Source organism: Nycticebus coucang, chromosome 9 (assembly GCF_027406575.1).
Source record: "Nycticebus coucang isolate mNycCou1 chromosome 9, mNycCou1.pri, whole genome shotgun sequence".
In the NCBI taxonomy this organism is placed as follows: domain Eukaryota; kingdom Metazoa; phylum Chordata; class Mammalia; order Primates; family Lorisidae; genus Nycticebus; species Nycticebus coucang.
This window is the reverse complement of record NC_069788.1, coordinates 53,224,862-53,240,807: the sequence shown is the minus strand read 5'-3', so window position 1 is coordinate 53,240,807 and position 15,946 is coordinate 53,224,862. Positions and strand designations below refer to the sequence as shown.

The 15,946-nt window shown below is 39.3% G+C and overlaps 2 protein-coding genes across 2 annotated transcripts in view; both read right to left on the bottom strand.

The window, feature by feature from the left end:
* Positions 1-15,946, bottom strand: part of LOC128594725 (uncharacterized) — a 76,117-nt gene that overhangs the window by 56,737 nt on the left and 3,434 nt on the right. Inside the window, exon 3 of the mRNA XM_053603625.1 lies at positions 13,270-13,639. Within this exon, the coding sequence (XP_053459600.1) occupies positions 13,270-13,639 (370 nt within the window). The remainder of the gene's footprint in view (positions 1-13,269; positions 13,640-15,946) is intronic.
* LOC128593469 (histone H3.1) lies at positions 13,247-13,663 on the bottom strand. Its single transcript, XM_053601491.1, has one exon. The coding sequence runs from the start codon at positions 13,655-13,657 to the stop codon at positions 13,247-13,249; it is 411 nt and encodes a 136-aa protein (XP_053457466.1). The 5' UTR covers positions 13,658-13,663.

Here is a 15,946-nt window from a genome sequence, read left to right as displayed (position 1 = left end):
TTTGAAAAAATGTTTTAGTTCAGCAATATAAGCACCTTATTTCATAATTCTGAATCTTCCAACACTGACATCATTCCCATACACTGTTTCTAGGGTACATTAAAATTTACTGTAGTTGAAATATGTCCATCCTTTGATTCCTGAAAGATTAAATCTTTAGATAAATTAAGAATACTTCCGACTTTGACCAGATTTTACAATAATGCCAAAAACTCTGGAAACACTTAGATCTTTAGCTAATTTGTTTCTTCTGTCTAGAATTCTTCACAGATAATTGTAAAACAGGAAACTGCGACTTGATATAAAACTAGAGACTGAAATGTATTTTGACAAGGTTTAAGTCCGAACGTAGGGAGGCACGACTCAAGTAGGTATTACTGGAGGAAGGACATTAACTTTCTTAACTATTTTTTTAAACTACCTTTTTTTTTTTTCGTAATGGCACATAAGAGTTTGGGTAGGTTCCGCATAAATAGCCAATCAGAAAGTAGATTTGAATTCACCTCATTTGCATAAAGCTTTTGCAAAGGAGACCTACAAATCTAGGCCAGTTCTGCTGTTAAACGTTTGTTTGGGGGTCTTTTTTTGTTGGCAAAGCGTTGTATCATGCCTTAGCTGGCAAAGTACGCTCCTGCCGCTGAGAAGGGCTCCAAGAAGGCGGTTACTAAGGCAAAAAGCGCAAGCGTAGCTCCAAGTAGAGCTACTTCGTGTACGTGTACAAGATGCCGAAGCAGGTCCACCCAGACATCCGGTATCTCGTCCAGGGCCTTGGGCGTCATGAACCCGCTTGTCAAAGCCATCTTCGAGGGCATGGCGGGTGAGGCGTCTCGCCGGCGCATTACAGCAAGGGCTTGACCATCAACGCCAGGGAGATCCACACCGCCAGTGTGCCTGCTGCCGCTCAGAGATTTGATTGTGTCAGAGGGCACCAAGGCTGTCACCAACTACACGAGCTCTTAAGTCAACGTGTTTTTAGGGACATACCAAATCCAGAGGCTCTTTTCAGAACCACTTCCAGTTTCTGAAACCTGCTGCGTCCTACAGAAAAGCTAATTACCCACTTCTCCAGGTAATTCTGGCGCTCTGGCTGTTTTATTGAACAGATAGTTTGGGTAAATGCAGGCCAGAAGAGATTAGTGGACAATCTAATCTAGATAAACACTGAAGGTTGCTATGAATTTTATTAAAAATTCGCTTTAAAAAATAGTAGAACTCTTCAGCCATACTTTAACCCTTAGCTGAAAACATTACCTTTAGTAGACCAGCCAGTCTACTAGAGTATGTCTTAAAAACATCTGAGCTATAACTGAAATAAATTATTGGTGGATGGACTCGTGCTATTGAGTTTATTCATTACTTTATTGAGTCTTAAGTTATATGTAGTAGAAAAGTCCTGAGAAGAGCAGTAAGAAGGAAAGAAACTACCCTGTTCTTGTCAGAAATGAAAGCTGCATATTTAAACAATATTATCACAAATGGACACAAGGGGGAGGCATCAGTCTGAAGGTGGCTTTTTCTTTTTCTATAAACTGGCCTTTGAGGAGGCTAAGCTTAAATTGCTAAACTTTAACATAATCTTAAAAGTTTTCAAGTTTACCTGAAGGCAATTGAGGTAGGGTGAAGCAAAACAAATGACAAGAGAAAAGGAACCAATAACTGAAACTTTAAAACCAGACTGATTCTTCCCTTTTTAGAGCAGCAGCTGGGGTTGTAAGGAAGGTATAAAAGAGAAGAGAGAGAAAAAGGGAGACAGCACGGAATTCAAGTCTATATATTGATGGAAATACAGTTAAAAATAAGGACCATACACATACTTTCATCTGTCCATATCATCAGTGCTTCACAAAGATTTCCGAGAAGTCTTATTCAATACCTTACTAAAATGTACATACATCCTTAATGAAATGTAGAAAGTGATATTATAACTGTAGGGAGTTGTATCCCTTATTCATGTTCAAAATTCTTTTAATTAAAGTGTTTTTTTAATGTACACCTGTATGAGCTAGTATTTGATACCCCTGGAATTGACAACTTAAAATAGACACTACTTCATAAAAATAAAAGCTTACTTCCCTTATTCATGTTCAAAATTCTTTTAATTAAAGTGTTTTTTTTAATGTACACCTGTATGAGCTAGTATTTGATACCCCTAGAAGTGACAACTTAAAATAGACACTACTTCATAAAAATAAAAGCTTACTTCTCTTTCATACAAAGCTAATATACTTTAGGCCTGGGATGGTAGCTCCCGTATGTGATATCCTTAGAAAATTCATCTCCTGGGTGGCGCCTGTGGCTCAATCAGTAAGGCGCCGGCCCCATATACCGAGGGTGGCAGGTTCAAACCCAGCCCCAGCTGAACTGCAACCAAAAAATAGCTGGGTGTTGTGGTGGGTGCCTGTAGTCCCAGCTACTTGGGAGGCTGAGGCAAGAGAATCGCTTAAGCCCAGGAGTTGGAGGTTGCTGTGAGCTGTGTGATGCCATGGCACTCTACTGAGGGCCATAAAAGTGAGACTCTATCTCTACGAAAAAAAAAAAAAATTCATCTTCTTGTATGTATAATGTGTGTTCTATTATTTGAAATATTCTCAAAAACACTCCGCATTTAAATTCTGTTATGGAGGACTAACACAACAAATATGAAATTCACAAGTGCTACATAGGTAATTCATAAGAAGAAACTTATAAAAAGTATTAAGTAAGCAAGAAGTTTGTGAGGTATAGACAAAATTCAAAAGCTGCATTTAGTATAGTAGCATGTGAGACATTATATACGTAGAGAAAGTCAGAAGGCCTTCTGTGTGCTGCGGAGTTAACACAAGGAATCAAGAAGTGCCAAATATTTATGAGACACCAACCCATATTTATATTTATAACATAACCTATATTTATAGGGTTTAAATTAATCACCCATTGTTAACACCAATCTTGGCCCATGTCCCCTTTGCAGACAACATACATAAAAAGGGCATGGCTGCTCAGTATGCTATTGGTGAGCAATGTGAGTGGCTATATACTTGTCCCAGTATCTTAATAGGGAAAGCATATGTTGCTCCACGTAATTTCCACCTGCTGAGCAGAACAACTTACGGTCCTCAAAACCACCCTCTCAGTGGAAAAAATATGTGGGAAGGGAGCTCTCACATATGCCATGCATCACCAAAGGTTACATGCATCAGGTAATGTTACTGTCTCATTTGCAACCTAGCTGAAATGTGAAAATGCCAAATTTCTTTCCCCTTTTTTTTTTTTGGTAGAGACAGAATCTCACTTTACCACCCTCAGTAGAGTGCCATGGCGTCACACGGCTCATAGCAACCTCCAGCTCTTGGGCTTACATGATTCTCTTGCCTCAGCCTCCCGAGTAGCTGGGACTACAGGCGCCCACCACAACGCAAGGCTATTTTTTTGTTGCAGTTTGGCTGGGGCTGGGTTTGAACCCACCACCCTCGGTATATGGGGCCGGCGCCCTACTCACTGAGCCACAGGCGCCGCCCTATTTCTTAATATATGTTTAAAATTGATTCAATAAAAAAAACATAAGCCATGAAACTTAGGAAACATAAACTGGTCTGTGAGCCTTGCTGTCCATGACATCTGGAATGGCATCCTTGGTAATGTATTTGGAGGGTACCATTGCATTAAGGCAGTTTTCCACGTGATATAGTAATCCTATCATTATTAATATGCTTCTTCCACCTTGTAGTCTTCAGATGTCTGTTCCAGCTCCAGCTATCATGTTTGCATTTCATCCTGAAGGAAGAAGAAAAAGGCAAGGAAAGGAACAGCACCACTATTTTTAGAAACTTAAGGAGTTCAGAAAATGCCATCCCCAAATGTGCTGCTTTGGACTTCAAACTGAAGGCATTTGAGGAACAGCAAAAATGTGTAGGGCGCAAGGGAAAAACGTCCCCTTTACCCTCTGAAGATTTGCTGAAAATCAGTGATGAAAATGAAAGCACATGTAGTAAGAATAAGATGAAGTCTGTCGGGGCGGCGCCTGTGGCTCAGTCGGTAAGGCGCCGGCCCCACATACCGAGGGTGGCGGGTTCAAACCCGGCCCCGCCTGAACTGCAACCAAAAAATAGCTGGGCATGGTGGCGGGCTCCTGTCGTCCCAGCTACTCGGGAGGCTGAGGCAAGAGAATCGCTTAAGCCCAGGATGCTGTGAGCTGTGTGATGCCATGGCACTCTACCCGAAGGGCATAAAGTGACACTCTGTCTCTACAAAAAAAAAAAAAAAAAGATGAAGTCTGTCAGGCAAGGGCAGACATGAGACATGAGACAGCTGGTCTAGTCTCTTTTTGTCCTTGCCTGACCTTCACACACACACACACACCCCATTCTTACTGTTTTGTAAATTTAGCCTCCACCCTAAAGATACCTATCTTGAGTAGTTTATGTGGATTGATTTGGGAGTTTAACTTTTGAATTGAAATGTTATTTTGGATGCTGAGTTATAGTGATAATTGTTTACATGAATTCAGCAGATTATTGTTTAAGATAAGGGTTAGCATGGTCATCACTTTGAACTCAAATGTATAAAACTATAATATTTTATTTTAATTTTGAGACAGAGTCTCACTATGTCACCCTCAGTAGGTGATGTGGCATCACAGCTGACAGCAACCTCAAACTCTTGGGCTTAAGTGACTCTCTGGCCTCAGCCTCCCAAGTAGCTGGGACTACAGGTGCCCGCCACAATGCCTGGCTATTTTTTGGTTGTAGTTGTCATTTGGCAGGTCCGGGCTGGGTTTGAACCTTCCAGCTCCTGCGCATGTTGTTGACGCCCTACTCCAAACCATAAAATTGTAATTTTGAAAATGGAAGAACAGAACCGTCTTGTAAAGGCTACTCTCAGTGTTCTCCAGAATCCCAGTCTTCTGACAAAGTTTGGTGAACCTATCCCCATTTTTGCATATTGGCTGACAGTGACAGTGCTTGACCTTCTCTGGTAACATTTCAGCAAACTAACAGGAGACAAGGCATACAAATTTATTTGATTAGTTTTATGTGACAGAGGATGCTTCAGAATAAAAACCCCAAAATAGGGCGGCGCCTGTGGCTCAGTGAGTAGGGCGCCGGCCCCATATGCCGAGGGTGGCGGGTTCAAGCCCAGCCCCGGCCAAACTGCAACCAAAAAATAGCCGGGCGTTGTGGCGGGCGCCTGTAGTCCCAGCTGCTCGGGAGGCTGAGGCAAGAGAATCGCGTAAGCCCAAGAGTTAGAGGTTGCTGTGAGCCGTGTGACGCCACGGCACTCTACCGAGGGCGGTACAGTGAGACTCTGTCTCTACAAAAAAAAAAAAAAAAAAAAAACCAAAATAGACTGAATGGGAAAATCCAGCAAAGACCTATTAGAAGATACATTACAAGAATATTAATTCAGCTACTCGGGAGGCTGAGGCAAGAGAATCGCTTAAGCCCAGGAGTTGGACGTTGCTGTGAGCTGTGTGAGGCCACGGCACTCTACCGAGGGCCATAAAGTGAGACTCTGTCTCTACAAAAAAAAAAAAAAAAAAAAAGAATATTAATTCTTCTTCTTGGCTTGTGTAAGCAGGCATTCCTTCCTTCTGGGTGTGGGGCAGAACTCTCTGAAATGAGGGTCATATGACCTACAATCAAACAGGTAGGTCATATACTTTTTTTATGGCTAGTTTTTACATAAAAAGATAGAGGGTAAGTTAGAGTAATACGGTTAAGTTTTATGACTGGCTTTGGAAAAAAGGGGCTTTGGTTTCCATTGCCCTTGGGAAAAAGACATTCTAATTTCTACAGCTAGCCTCAGGGGAGAATGAGAGGCCAGATAAAGAAAGGAAGGTTTAAAGAAAAACTTTTCCTTCTGACACTGCTTCTGAGGCCTTCATTTTCATGTAACATTTTCTGAGCCCCAACAATGCAAGGAAGAGCTTTCTCTGAACTTCCTTTATCTGTGTATAGACAGACCCTTCAAAAGGATCTTAATTGTCCTGAATCTCCTTCCCAGTAATATGATTAGGAAAGATTACATCCATATCACAGAAGAAACTGGAAGTTAGGGCCACCCAGACAGAATGTCTCAGGCTATCACCAATTCTTCTAAGGGCCCATTCATCACTCCAAAAACTCATTCTCTCCTAAGTTGCCTACATGCCTCTCCTCTTTTCTCTACAAAAAAGAATTATGTAGGGTGGTGCCTGTGGCTCAAGGAGTAGGGCGCCGGTCCCATATGCTGGAGGTGGCAGGTTCAAACCCAGCCCCGGCCAAAAAACCACAAAAAAAAAAAAAAGAATATGTAAGCTTCAAAGCTCACTGGGTTTTAAGGAATTCACTTTTTTTTCCTGCAATGCCCCCATGAACATAAATTTCTATAGCTTTTCTCCTTTTAATCTGCCTGCTGTCAGTTTATTTCAGAGACTCAATTATTGAACCATCAGAAAATACAGGAAAAATCTTCCCCCTCCTACAAAACCATGAAGATGGTATAATGTCACCTCTGCTAACACAAAATTGATCAAAAATAGTGAATAGATATACCTAGGTACAAATGGGGAGTTTACTGAATAATAAATGAAAATTAATTTTAGGGAACAATTATGTGGCAGTCCCTGCCACAACTCATGCCTGAAAACACTATAAATAAGACAATAAGGATGATATCTTTAAAGGCTAACTGGTGAGTTTTCATATTTTCAGGAGAACACTAGAGTCCCAATACAAAACAAATAAATTGTAAACATTGGCAAGAATTGCTTCAGTTGGAAAGATAGTAAAACAGCATAACTCGGGCGACGCCTGTGGCTCAAGGAGTAGGGCGCAGGTCCCATATGCCAGAGGTGGCAGGTTCAAACCTAGCCCCGGCCAAAAACCAAAAAAAAAAAAAAAAAAAAAAAAACAGCATAACTCAAGTCCACAGGAATCAAAACAGCATGGTATGGGCACAAAAATAGAGACATAGACATATGGAACAGAACAGAAAACCAAGAGTTGAAACCAGTCTCTACTTGCCATCTTTGATAGACCTAACAAAAGTATACAGTAAGAAAAAGAATCCCTATTTAACAAATGGTATTGTGAGAACTGAATAACCACATGTAAAAGACTGAAACTGGACCTGCACCTCTCATCACTTACAAAAATTGATTCAAGGTATATAAAAGATTTAAATCTGAGGCATGAAACAAAAGTCCTCAAAGAAAGTGTGGGGAAAAACTTGAAAATATCAACCTGGGTCAGTGCCCATAGCTCAGTGGGTAGGACACCGTCCATATACACTGAGGCTGGTGGGTTCAAACACAGCCCAGGACAGCTAAAACAATGACAACTGCAACAAAAAAAGAAAAAAAATAGCTGGGTGTTGTGGCGGGCGCCTGTAGTCCCAGCTACTTGGAAGGCTGAGGAATGGCTTAAGCCCAACAGTTTGAAGTTGCTGTGAGCTGTGACGCGACAGCACTCTACAGAGGGTAACAGCTTGAGACTCAAAAAAAAAAAAAGAAAATATCAACTTGGGGAAAGATTTTATGAAGAAGACTTCCGTGGCAATTGCAACAACAAAAATAAACAAATGGGACTTAATTAAACTGAAAAGATTTGTGCAGCTAAGGAAACAACAACCAAAGCAAACAGATATCCTTCAGAATGGGAAAAGATATTTGCATATTATGAGTTGGACAAAAGCAATGGAATATGCCATTGCCTGGCACCAATACTTCTGAACTATTGTTAGAATCATTGCTGTTTTATTATAATACTTTAATACTTATGTGGCTACAATATAAATTATAAGTAAAATCAGCAAAACTGGCATGCCTAATATGAGCAGTTCAGAAAACATGATCTGTATTCCATCAGAAATCTAAGAAAACCAGTCCTCAGGGACAAAGAGACTTATAACCAGGAGGCTTTTCTAATATGTTTTAAATATGTTTTCTAATATTTTTTTAAAAAGTTTTTGTCTCTGTGGATACAGTTATGTAAGTAGAGCATTTAGTACTCTTCCCTACTAAGCTAAAATGTAATCTAAGACTCTTTTGTTATCTAAAATAATCTGAGTCAATGAATTAATTTTATCAGCAACGTATGTCCCTTTCAATGAGGATAAAGTTAATCTTAAACCAGCTTCCTAGAGGACAGTTATTTGGGGTATCTAGATGAATTTCAACTTGAAGGGCTGCAGGAAAGAAGTAATATTAATTTTATTGAATACAAGTCAGAAAAATGGAAGGACAATTTGGAAAACATTAGTTTGGAAATTTGTTGTCAAGTAAAAATTCAGGATTCAGTCCAAATTGTAGGAGAATGATAAACACTCAAAAATATTTCACAAGGATAGAACTGAGGTATACTATAGTTTTTTTAACTGAAACATAATTTTTTTCTCCCTAATTTGTTTTATCAAGAATAAATCGTATTAGGACTGATTTATATCAAACTCCTGACTTCAAGTAATCATCCCACCTCAGTTTCCCAAAGTGCTGGGATTACAGACATGAGCTACTGTACCTAGCTAGATTCTTTTTTAAATCCATTTTCTGAAATCTTTCCACATCCTTTCAGCTTAACCAAGCTTTTGTCATCAGACTGTCTGTAAATAGCTATAGGATTTGAGGGAATTTCTCTCTTGAGATCCCCAAATAACTTGAAGGTACTGGGCCTGTCAGAAAGTAAAATTCTTTACCTACCACACATCAGGAAGCTTGTACAGGCCAAATTATCCAACAAGTTTTCCCAAGGGGCTTTTTATCAGTTCTATAAAATCAATCTCAATTCCTCAAAGTTGTCTGGGAATATCTGAAAACACACCATTGCAGTCAAAACCTTGGAAAAATAACCAGTGACTCCAATTGTGTTCTGTTACATAAAAAAACAGATTCTTATTGAATTTATGAAAATAAGTATGTTGTCATAAATCAAATATATTCATCAATAGTTTCCAATTCTAGAGAAATCCGGTAAAGAGGAAAATAAATGTTTCAGATCTTGCTCATAAAACTATAACTTAGCCAATTATAAACTATAAATAGCTCAAAAGAAAAATGTTTTCATAACCCTGAAAAATAAAGATGCAGCAATGATTTAAAAAGTCATAAAGATTTTAGTTTTATTAGTTTAGACCAAATAAAGCAGAATTTTGCTGAAATGATAGACAAAAAGACTTCTGTGTCCAACTTTTCTCAGAGCCTTCCATCTTTCCGGGGCGAAAGCCTAATTTCTTACAGTAGCCTATGTTGAAATCTAGAATATATCATCCCCAAATAAGATTGTTGAGCTGAAGACAAAAAAAGCAGCAGATAACAAGAAAGCTCTCTCTTCTCTATTTGCCTAAAAGGCAGACAGAGATTTACAAAGACAGAAAGGTATCCTGCACCCCTTCCTATCAGGGAGAACGAAAGTTAACCACTGATGATAGTTTTCACCTTTACCAGCTTGGAGATGCACAAGGAACCAGCATAGCAAGTTTTACTAAGTAGCTGTCATCTGCCATTTTTTGCTTTTGTCAAAGTCCTGCTTCTAGAATCTTAAAATCCTTTCCCTTTGTCTTGTCACTTCTCCAAAAATTTACTATTCTTTGTTGAAGATACTACCTAAGCTGAAAATCAAAGTCACCTCTTTGAGTACTCATATCATTTGCATATGAAATATACATGCTAGTAAACTTGTGTTTCTTTTGTTAATCTTTTATTATATGAGTTTGTGTCACAGCTAAGAACCCATGTGAGGGGTGGGGCTGAAGGAAGAGTCATTCTTCCTTTATACCTACAAGCCCCTACATTATCTGGGTTTCTTTTGTTTCTCTGCCTTCATTTCCTATTGTCCTCTATTCATTCCACTGAGCCACTCTGATACCGCAGCAGTCTCCTACCTCTTCTCCCTTAAGACATGCACACGGATTGCTTTCTCACCTCTTTTGGCTCTTTGCTGAAATATTATCTTCTTCGTGACATCTTCATTGGTTGCCTTATAAATTTCAGCTGCCCATAATATTCCTTATTCTTGCTTTATTTTTCTCTCACACTCTAACATGATATTTACTTATCTAGTTTATTTTCTGTCTCTCCCAGAGTCAAATGTAAATTCCACAAGAGAATTTTGTCTGTTTTGTTCTCTTGGTATATTCCCAAAGCACAAACTACTTATTTGGCACATAGTAAACTCACAGCGAATATATTTGGAGTAGGCTAGGTAGAGTGGATCTATAAGAGGTCAGGAGTTTGAGACCAGCCTAGGCAACATAGCAAGACCCTCATCTTTAAAAAAAAAAAAAAAAAAAAAAAAAAAAATATATATATATATATATATAGCCTGGCAGAGATGGTGATGCATGGCTATAGCTCTAGCCACTTGGGAGGCTGAAGAAGGAAGATCATTTAAGGTAGGGAGTTAGAGGTTGCAGTGAGCTAAGATTGTACCGCTGTACTGTACAACAAAGCAAGACTCTGTCTCAAAGTATATACCTATATACTTATACACAGAGTAAATAAATTTTACAATTCAATATTAAAGAAACATTCTTTGTTACAGGATAACAATAGTATCATAAGTAGGTTTTTAAAATGGCAGCTATGTATTAAAATATTGAAAGGCAAAATATTGTTATTTGCTTTACAAAAATCAAAGAGATGGGATAAAGTGGTATAGATACTTCCTAAGACATGTTTGGCCAGTGTTGATGTGGAAGCTGGATAAGAAGTACATGGTCTTTATTAAATTACTCTTTTTCCAAATATTCTAAAATGTCGGACAATAAAAAAGTTTATAAAAATAAAAGCAGTATTGGGCGGCGCCTGTGGCTCAAGGAGTAGGGTGCCGGTCCTATATGCCAGAGGTGGCGGGTTCAAACCCAGCCCCGGCCAAAAACCACAAAAAGAAATAATAATAAAAATTAAAATAAAAGCAGTATTTTAAAAATATTTCTAAATAAATAAGTGAAAGTCAGGGAAAAGAACCAGCTATATATCCAAACAGGACTTGGAGCTAATCTATACAGGAAAGACCCGATGAAGATAGAAAGGTATTTTTTTTTTTTTATTTTCACATATACTTGTGTTCATTCGTCTTCCACTTTTTGCCTTCACAAAATTAAAAAGGCTTAAAATGTAACAACAATAACAATGTTTAAGACAGGGACCAGAAACAAAAAACTGGCAAAGAAGGAAGGAAGACAAATAACATTCAGAAAAGAAATCAGATGAAAGGTATCTTGGTTGTCTGCCAGGAGGCCCAGGATGATACATGCTCCTTATAACATCCCTAAAAACCAGAAACTCAGAACCACTTCAGGAAAGTGGCCTGGTATCTCAGCACAGACTTACATTAGCCTTGCAGTCAGAAACTGTTAGAAAAGCCAGGTGTTATTTGACTCACTGCAGTGAGATAAAGCATTGTCTGTAAAGCGAGTCAGAAAGTCCTCTCTTGGAAACCACTATATTCTCTCGGAAGGCAAATTACAAGGAAAGTCTGATTCAATACAACAACTGTGGGGTGGCGCCTGTGGCTCAAAGGGGTAGGGCGCTGGCCCCATATGCCAGAGGTAGTGGGTTCAAACCCAGCCCTCGCCAGAAACTGCAAAAAAAAAAAAAAAAAAAAAAAAATATGATAACTGTGCTAAGCTAAGCCTAGAGTCAAACAGGGACTACAAGTATGGGAATTTATGCAGCAGGTATTTGTATTTGTTGGAAGCACCTGACCTTTTTTTTTTTATTGTTGGGGATTCATTGAGGGTACAATAAGCCAGGTTACACTGATTGCAATTGTTAGGTAAAGTCCCTCTTGCAATCATGTCTTGCCCCCATAAAGTGTGACACACAAGGCCCCACCCCCCTCCCTCCTTCCCTCTTTCTGTTCCCCCCCATAACCATAATTGTCATTAATTGTCCTCATATCAAAATTGAGTACATAGGATGAAGCACCTGACTTTTAATACATAATTACCATTTCCTGCCCCGCCCCCCAGCACAGGTTCTCTAAATTAGCCCCAGGCAAAGATTTTTTTTTTTTTTTGCAAAGATTTTTAATAAACTTACCGGTGTGGCTGTAATGTCACATTGAGACCACTGATCCATAATGAAATCAAATTATTTTAGGGGCTTCTTGTTATGTTCACTTTCTTTATAGACTATTTCATTCTATCAAATAAATAACTATAAAGTTTGCAAAAACTCAACCCCATTAAGAGTTCACAGTCTGCTTTTATTGATGAAACCCAAAAGACCAGTAAACAAAGCAACCTAGACTACTGATTTAAGTGTTCATGAGACCACCTGAGGAATATTTACTACAATGAAGATTCTGACTCATTATCTCTAAGTAGGACCTGGGAATCTACAATTCTATCAAGCCCCCAGGTATTGCCCATGCTATACCAGTAGGCAGACCACAATTTAATACAGCAAGTATAGAAGCCATCTATTTGCTTTGGATTGTAGTACAAATAAACTCATTAGAAATCTTGGAGTGGTATAATTTTTTTGATAAAAAGTCAGCTACCAGCAAAACAGAAATTCATTTCACATTAAAGCCAAAGACTGCTTTTTTAACCGTAAATAAAAATGAGCAAGTAACTTGAAGTTTCAGACACAAGAAAGCAAGTTTACCTTTGTCCACATTTCTTAACCAGGGCCCAAAACTTTGAGAACAGAATTTTAGAAAAGGTGAACTGCCAATGCACACCTATGCTTTTGGCCCTGAACCAATCTTTGTAGGCAAATAACTCCTTTTACATATACTCTGTACTCAACGCAAAACAATTAGCAAGTACTGATCCTTCCAAACTACCCTGTGGTTAATCCCATTACCAAATCCAAGAATCCTGCATATTTGTCAAACCCAGCTCGAGAGATTTTAAAAAGAAAAGGGAATGTATTTTAAACCTAACTAACGCTTCCAAGAGATTGCTAAGAAATAAATCCAGCAAACTTAACATAAAAACACCAATTTTCACTAAGTCTTCAAATGGTCAACACGAGAACCACAGCATAGGTATAAAAGCCACAAGCCAATCTTGATCCTTATCTTGCTCCTCTTCATTTAGGAATTATAAACACCTAAGAAATTTAGCAGTATCTCAGGCTGGTTTAGTACCACTTAACTCCTGGTAAAAATGCAAAACATTTCTGGACAAAGAATCTATTTTAACCAGCTTCATAACTAAAGCTAAATATACCACGAAATACGCATATTTTTTTAAAACTATAATTACAGCTCTTTTCAGGTGGAAGTAGGTGGCTCTTAAAAGAGCCTTTTGAGTTGAGTAAAGCCATAGCGAAGTATTTTTATGCTCTCTCTCCACGAATACGGCGCGCCAGTTGGATATCTTTTGGCATGATTGTCACTCTCTTGGCATGGATAGCGCAGAGGTTGGTGTCCTCAAACAGCCCCACCAGGTAAGCCTCGCAAGCCTCCTGCAGCGCCATTACTGCTGAGCTCTGGAAGCGCAGATCTGTTTTGAAATCCTGCGCGATCTCGCGCACCAGACGCTGAAATGGCAGTTTACGAATGAGCAGCTCAGTGGACTTCTGGTAGCGACGAATCTCGCGCAATGCCACAGTGCCCGGCCGATAGCGGTGAGGCTTCTTCACACCGCCAGTGGCTGGCGCACTCTTGCGGGCGGCCTTAGTAGCCAACTGCTTACGGGGCGCCTTACCACCAGTGGATTTGCGTGCGGTCTGTTTTGTACGCGCCATGTTAAGATAAAGACTACACAGACTTAGCAACAAAAGCAGCAAAGGCTGCCTATATATACACTCAGAAACATTGTGATTGGCCTTGTTGATTTTCAAAAGCCCCGCGCAAGGAAACCATTGGCTGGAGAGTCAAGTAGCTGATTGGAGAATTACTGAAGATTCTGATTGGATGAATTGATTCACCTTTGAATCCTCTCTTTGTTCCGATCTGGGTTCAAGAGAGTTTTCTGCCATTCTGATTCCGTAATTCTCAAATTTTAGTGTACGTAAAGATCTTGGAAGATGCTAATTCTGATCCAGTAGATGTGTGATGGGACCAGATGTTCCGAGGACCATGTTTTTAGAATAGATACACATGTATTTTCTTTTTTTCTTGGGTCACCCTGCCACTTCCTAGCGCCTGTGAATCCTTTGAACTACACAGCAGGGGTAAGCGCATAGTCCGGAGGTGGCTGGCACAGCAAATGTTAGTTGGCTTATGTTGTCCCAAATGATTCTTTGCTTTGGTTCCGAGTTGCCTTTACTTTTCAACAATTGTTTGTTTTCATCGGGTCCTAATGAATCCTACAGCTATAGCCAGCCTCTTCTGCGGGATAAGGAGGAGCACTGGAATGGCCCTGTCCATCTAAATTTGTAAACATTACCAAACTTGCTTCCTCCCAACTGTGTTAAGGCTCTTAATTAAATCAGCTTATGTGTTCTGGTTGCCAATGGTGTGGTTAAGAAATAGGAAGTTCTCCCTAAAGCCCTTTTCTCTCCAGATCTCTCTGTCTTGTGTTAAAAGTAATTCTTTTATTTCTAGGGATTATTCTAGGTTTGGTATACAAAAAATGCATAAAATGATTTTAAAATACACTTCCTTGATAAGGAAATTGAAAAATAAGGTGAGGGAAAGTTTCCTGGCATAAAAGGAAAAAATAGACTAAGAAAGATTTATGAACCACCTAATAAACCATATATTCTTGCTTATATTATAAAATACTGCCCTAGTGACCAATTTTCAAATGGAAAAGTTAAGTAAAATAGGGCAATGTGACTACAAGGGCCAGAAAAACAAGGGAGTTGTGAAACTAAAAAGGGACTTAATTCAGGGCCATGGTTACCTCTGGGAGGAATAGCAGGAGAAAGAGAGATGCAGTTATTTATTCATAATATTTGGCATATCTGGTTGGTCATTGGGGTCAGACATTAATATTAACCTTTATAATGTGTATATGAATTTTTTTTTTTTTGTAGAGACAGAGTCGGGCGATACATACTTCAAGCAAGTTCAAGTGGCTAGGAGAAGAAGAATAGTAAGATTTGAGGCCAAAGAGTAAACAAGGGCCAGAGAGAGGGGCTTAATTGGCCACTGAAAGGAATTTGAGTTTTCCTTTGAGTGAAGATGAAAGCCATAAGATTTTTAGGCATGGGAGTGACCTGATCTGATTTACCCTTTTTGAATCTGGCTGCTACGAAAGGTAAGTAAAAGCAAAAGCCAAACCTGATGAGGGTGCCACAGTAAGAAAGGTAGAGATGGCAGTGGTTTGAGCAGAGTGATAGCAATGAGAATGAGAAATAGTTGCATTCTGTTTGTATTTTCAGAGTAGAATGATAGGACTTGCTGATGGATTAGCTATAGAAAAAGAAAAGCAAAAATGAATCCAACTGAAAGACTGAAAATGCTATTTACCAACTTCAAAATGGTAAGAGTTGTTTTTGCAGATATAATGTCAAAAACTCTGTCTGAGGCCTGTTTAAGTTGGAAGTGGGTACTTGACTTTCAAGTAGAGATGTCAAGTAGGTAGCAGGATCTCTGAGTCTGAAGTTCAAGAAGAATTGTGAGCTGATTTAATTTGCAAGTCATCTACCACAGACAGCATCTCCACAGCAACAAGGAAACATCAGTTCAACAGAATCAGAGATTTTCATTCTCCAGGTCTATCTTCTCAGAGCCATCAGAAGCATCCCAGCTAAAGGAGAAGAAAAGGCACCCTCACATATGAGGGATCTTGAGAAAGGCTTCAGGAGGTTCATGGAATTGCATGCAAAATATGTGGGGGAAGACTGAGTACATTTTGGAGAAAGGGTGTGAATATCTATCACTGAGTACTCAAGGTGACTTCCCCATGGCTCTAACTTTAATGGATTATTTGAATTAAGAATTCCAGTTTCAGAAAAAAAAAAAAAAAAAAGAATTCCAGTTTCAGGCCGAATGCAATGCCTGTAATCGCATGCCTGTAATCCTAGCACTCTGGAAGGCCTAGGAGGATGGATTGCCTAAGCTCAGGAGTTCAAGACCAACCTGAG

Coding starts and splice junctions, on each gene's coding strand:
- LOC128593469 (XM_053601491.1), bottom strand. CDS start 13,657: ATGGCGCGTACAAAACAGACCGCACGCAAATCCACTGGTGGTAAGGCG.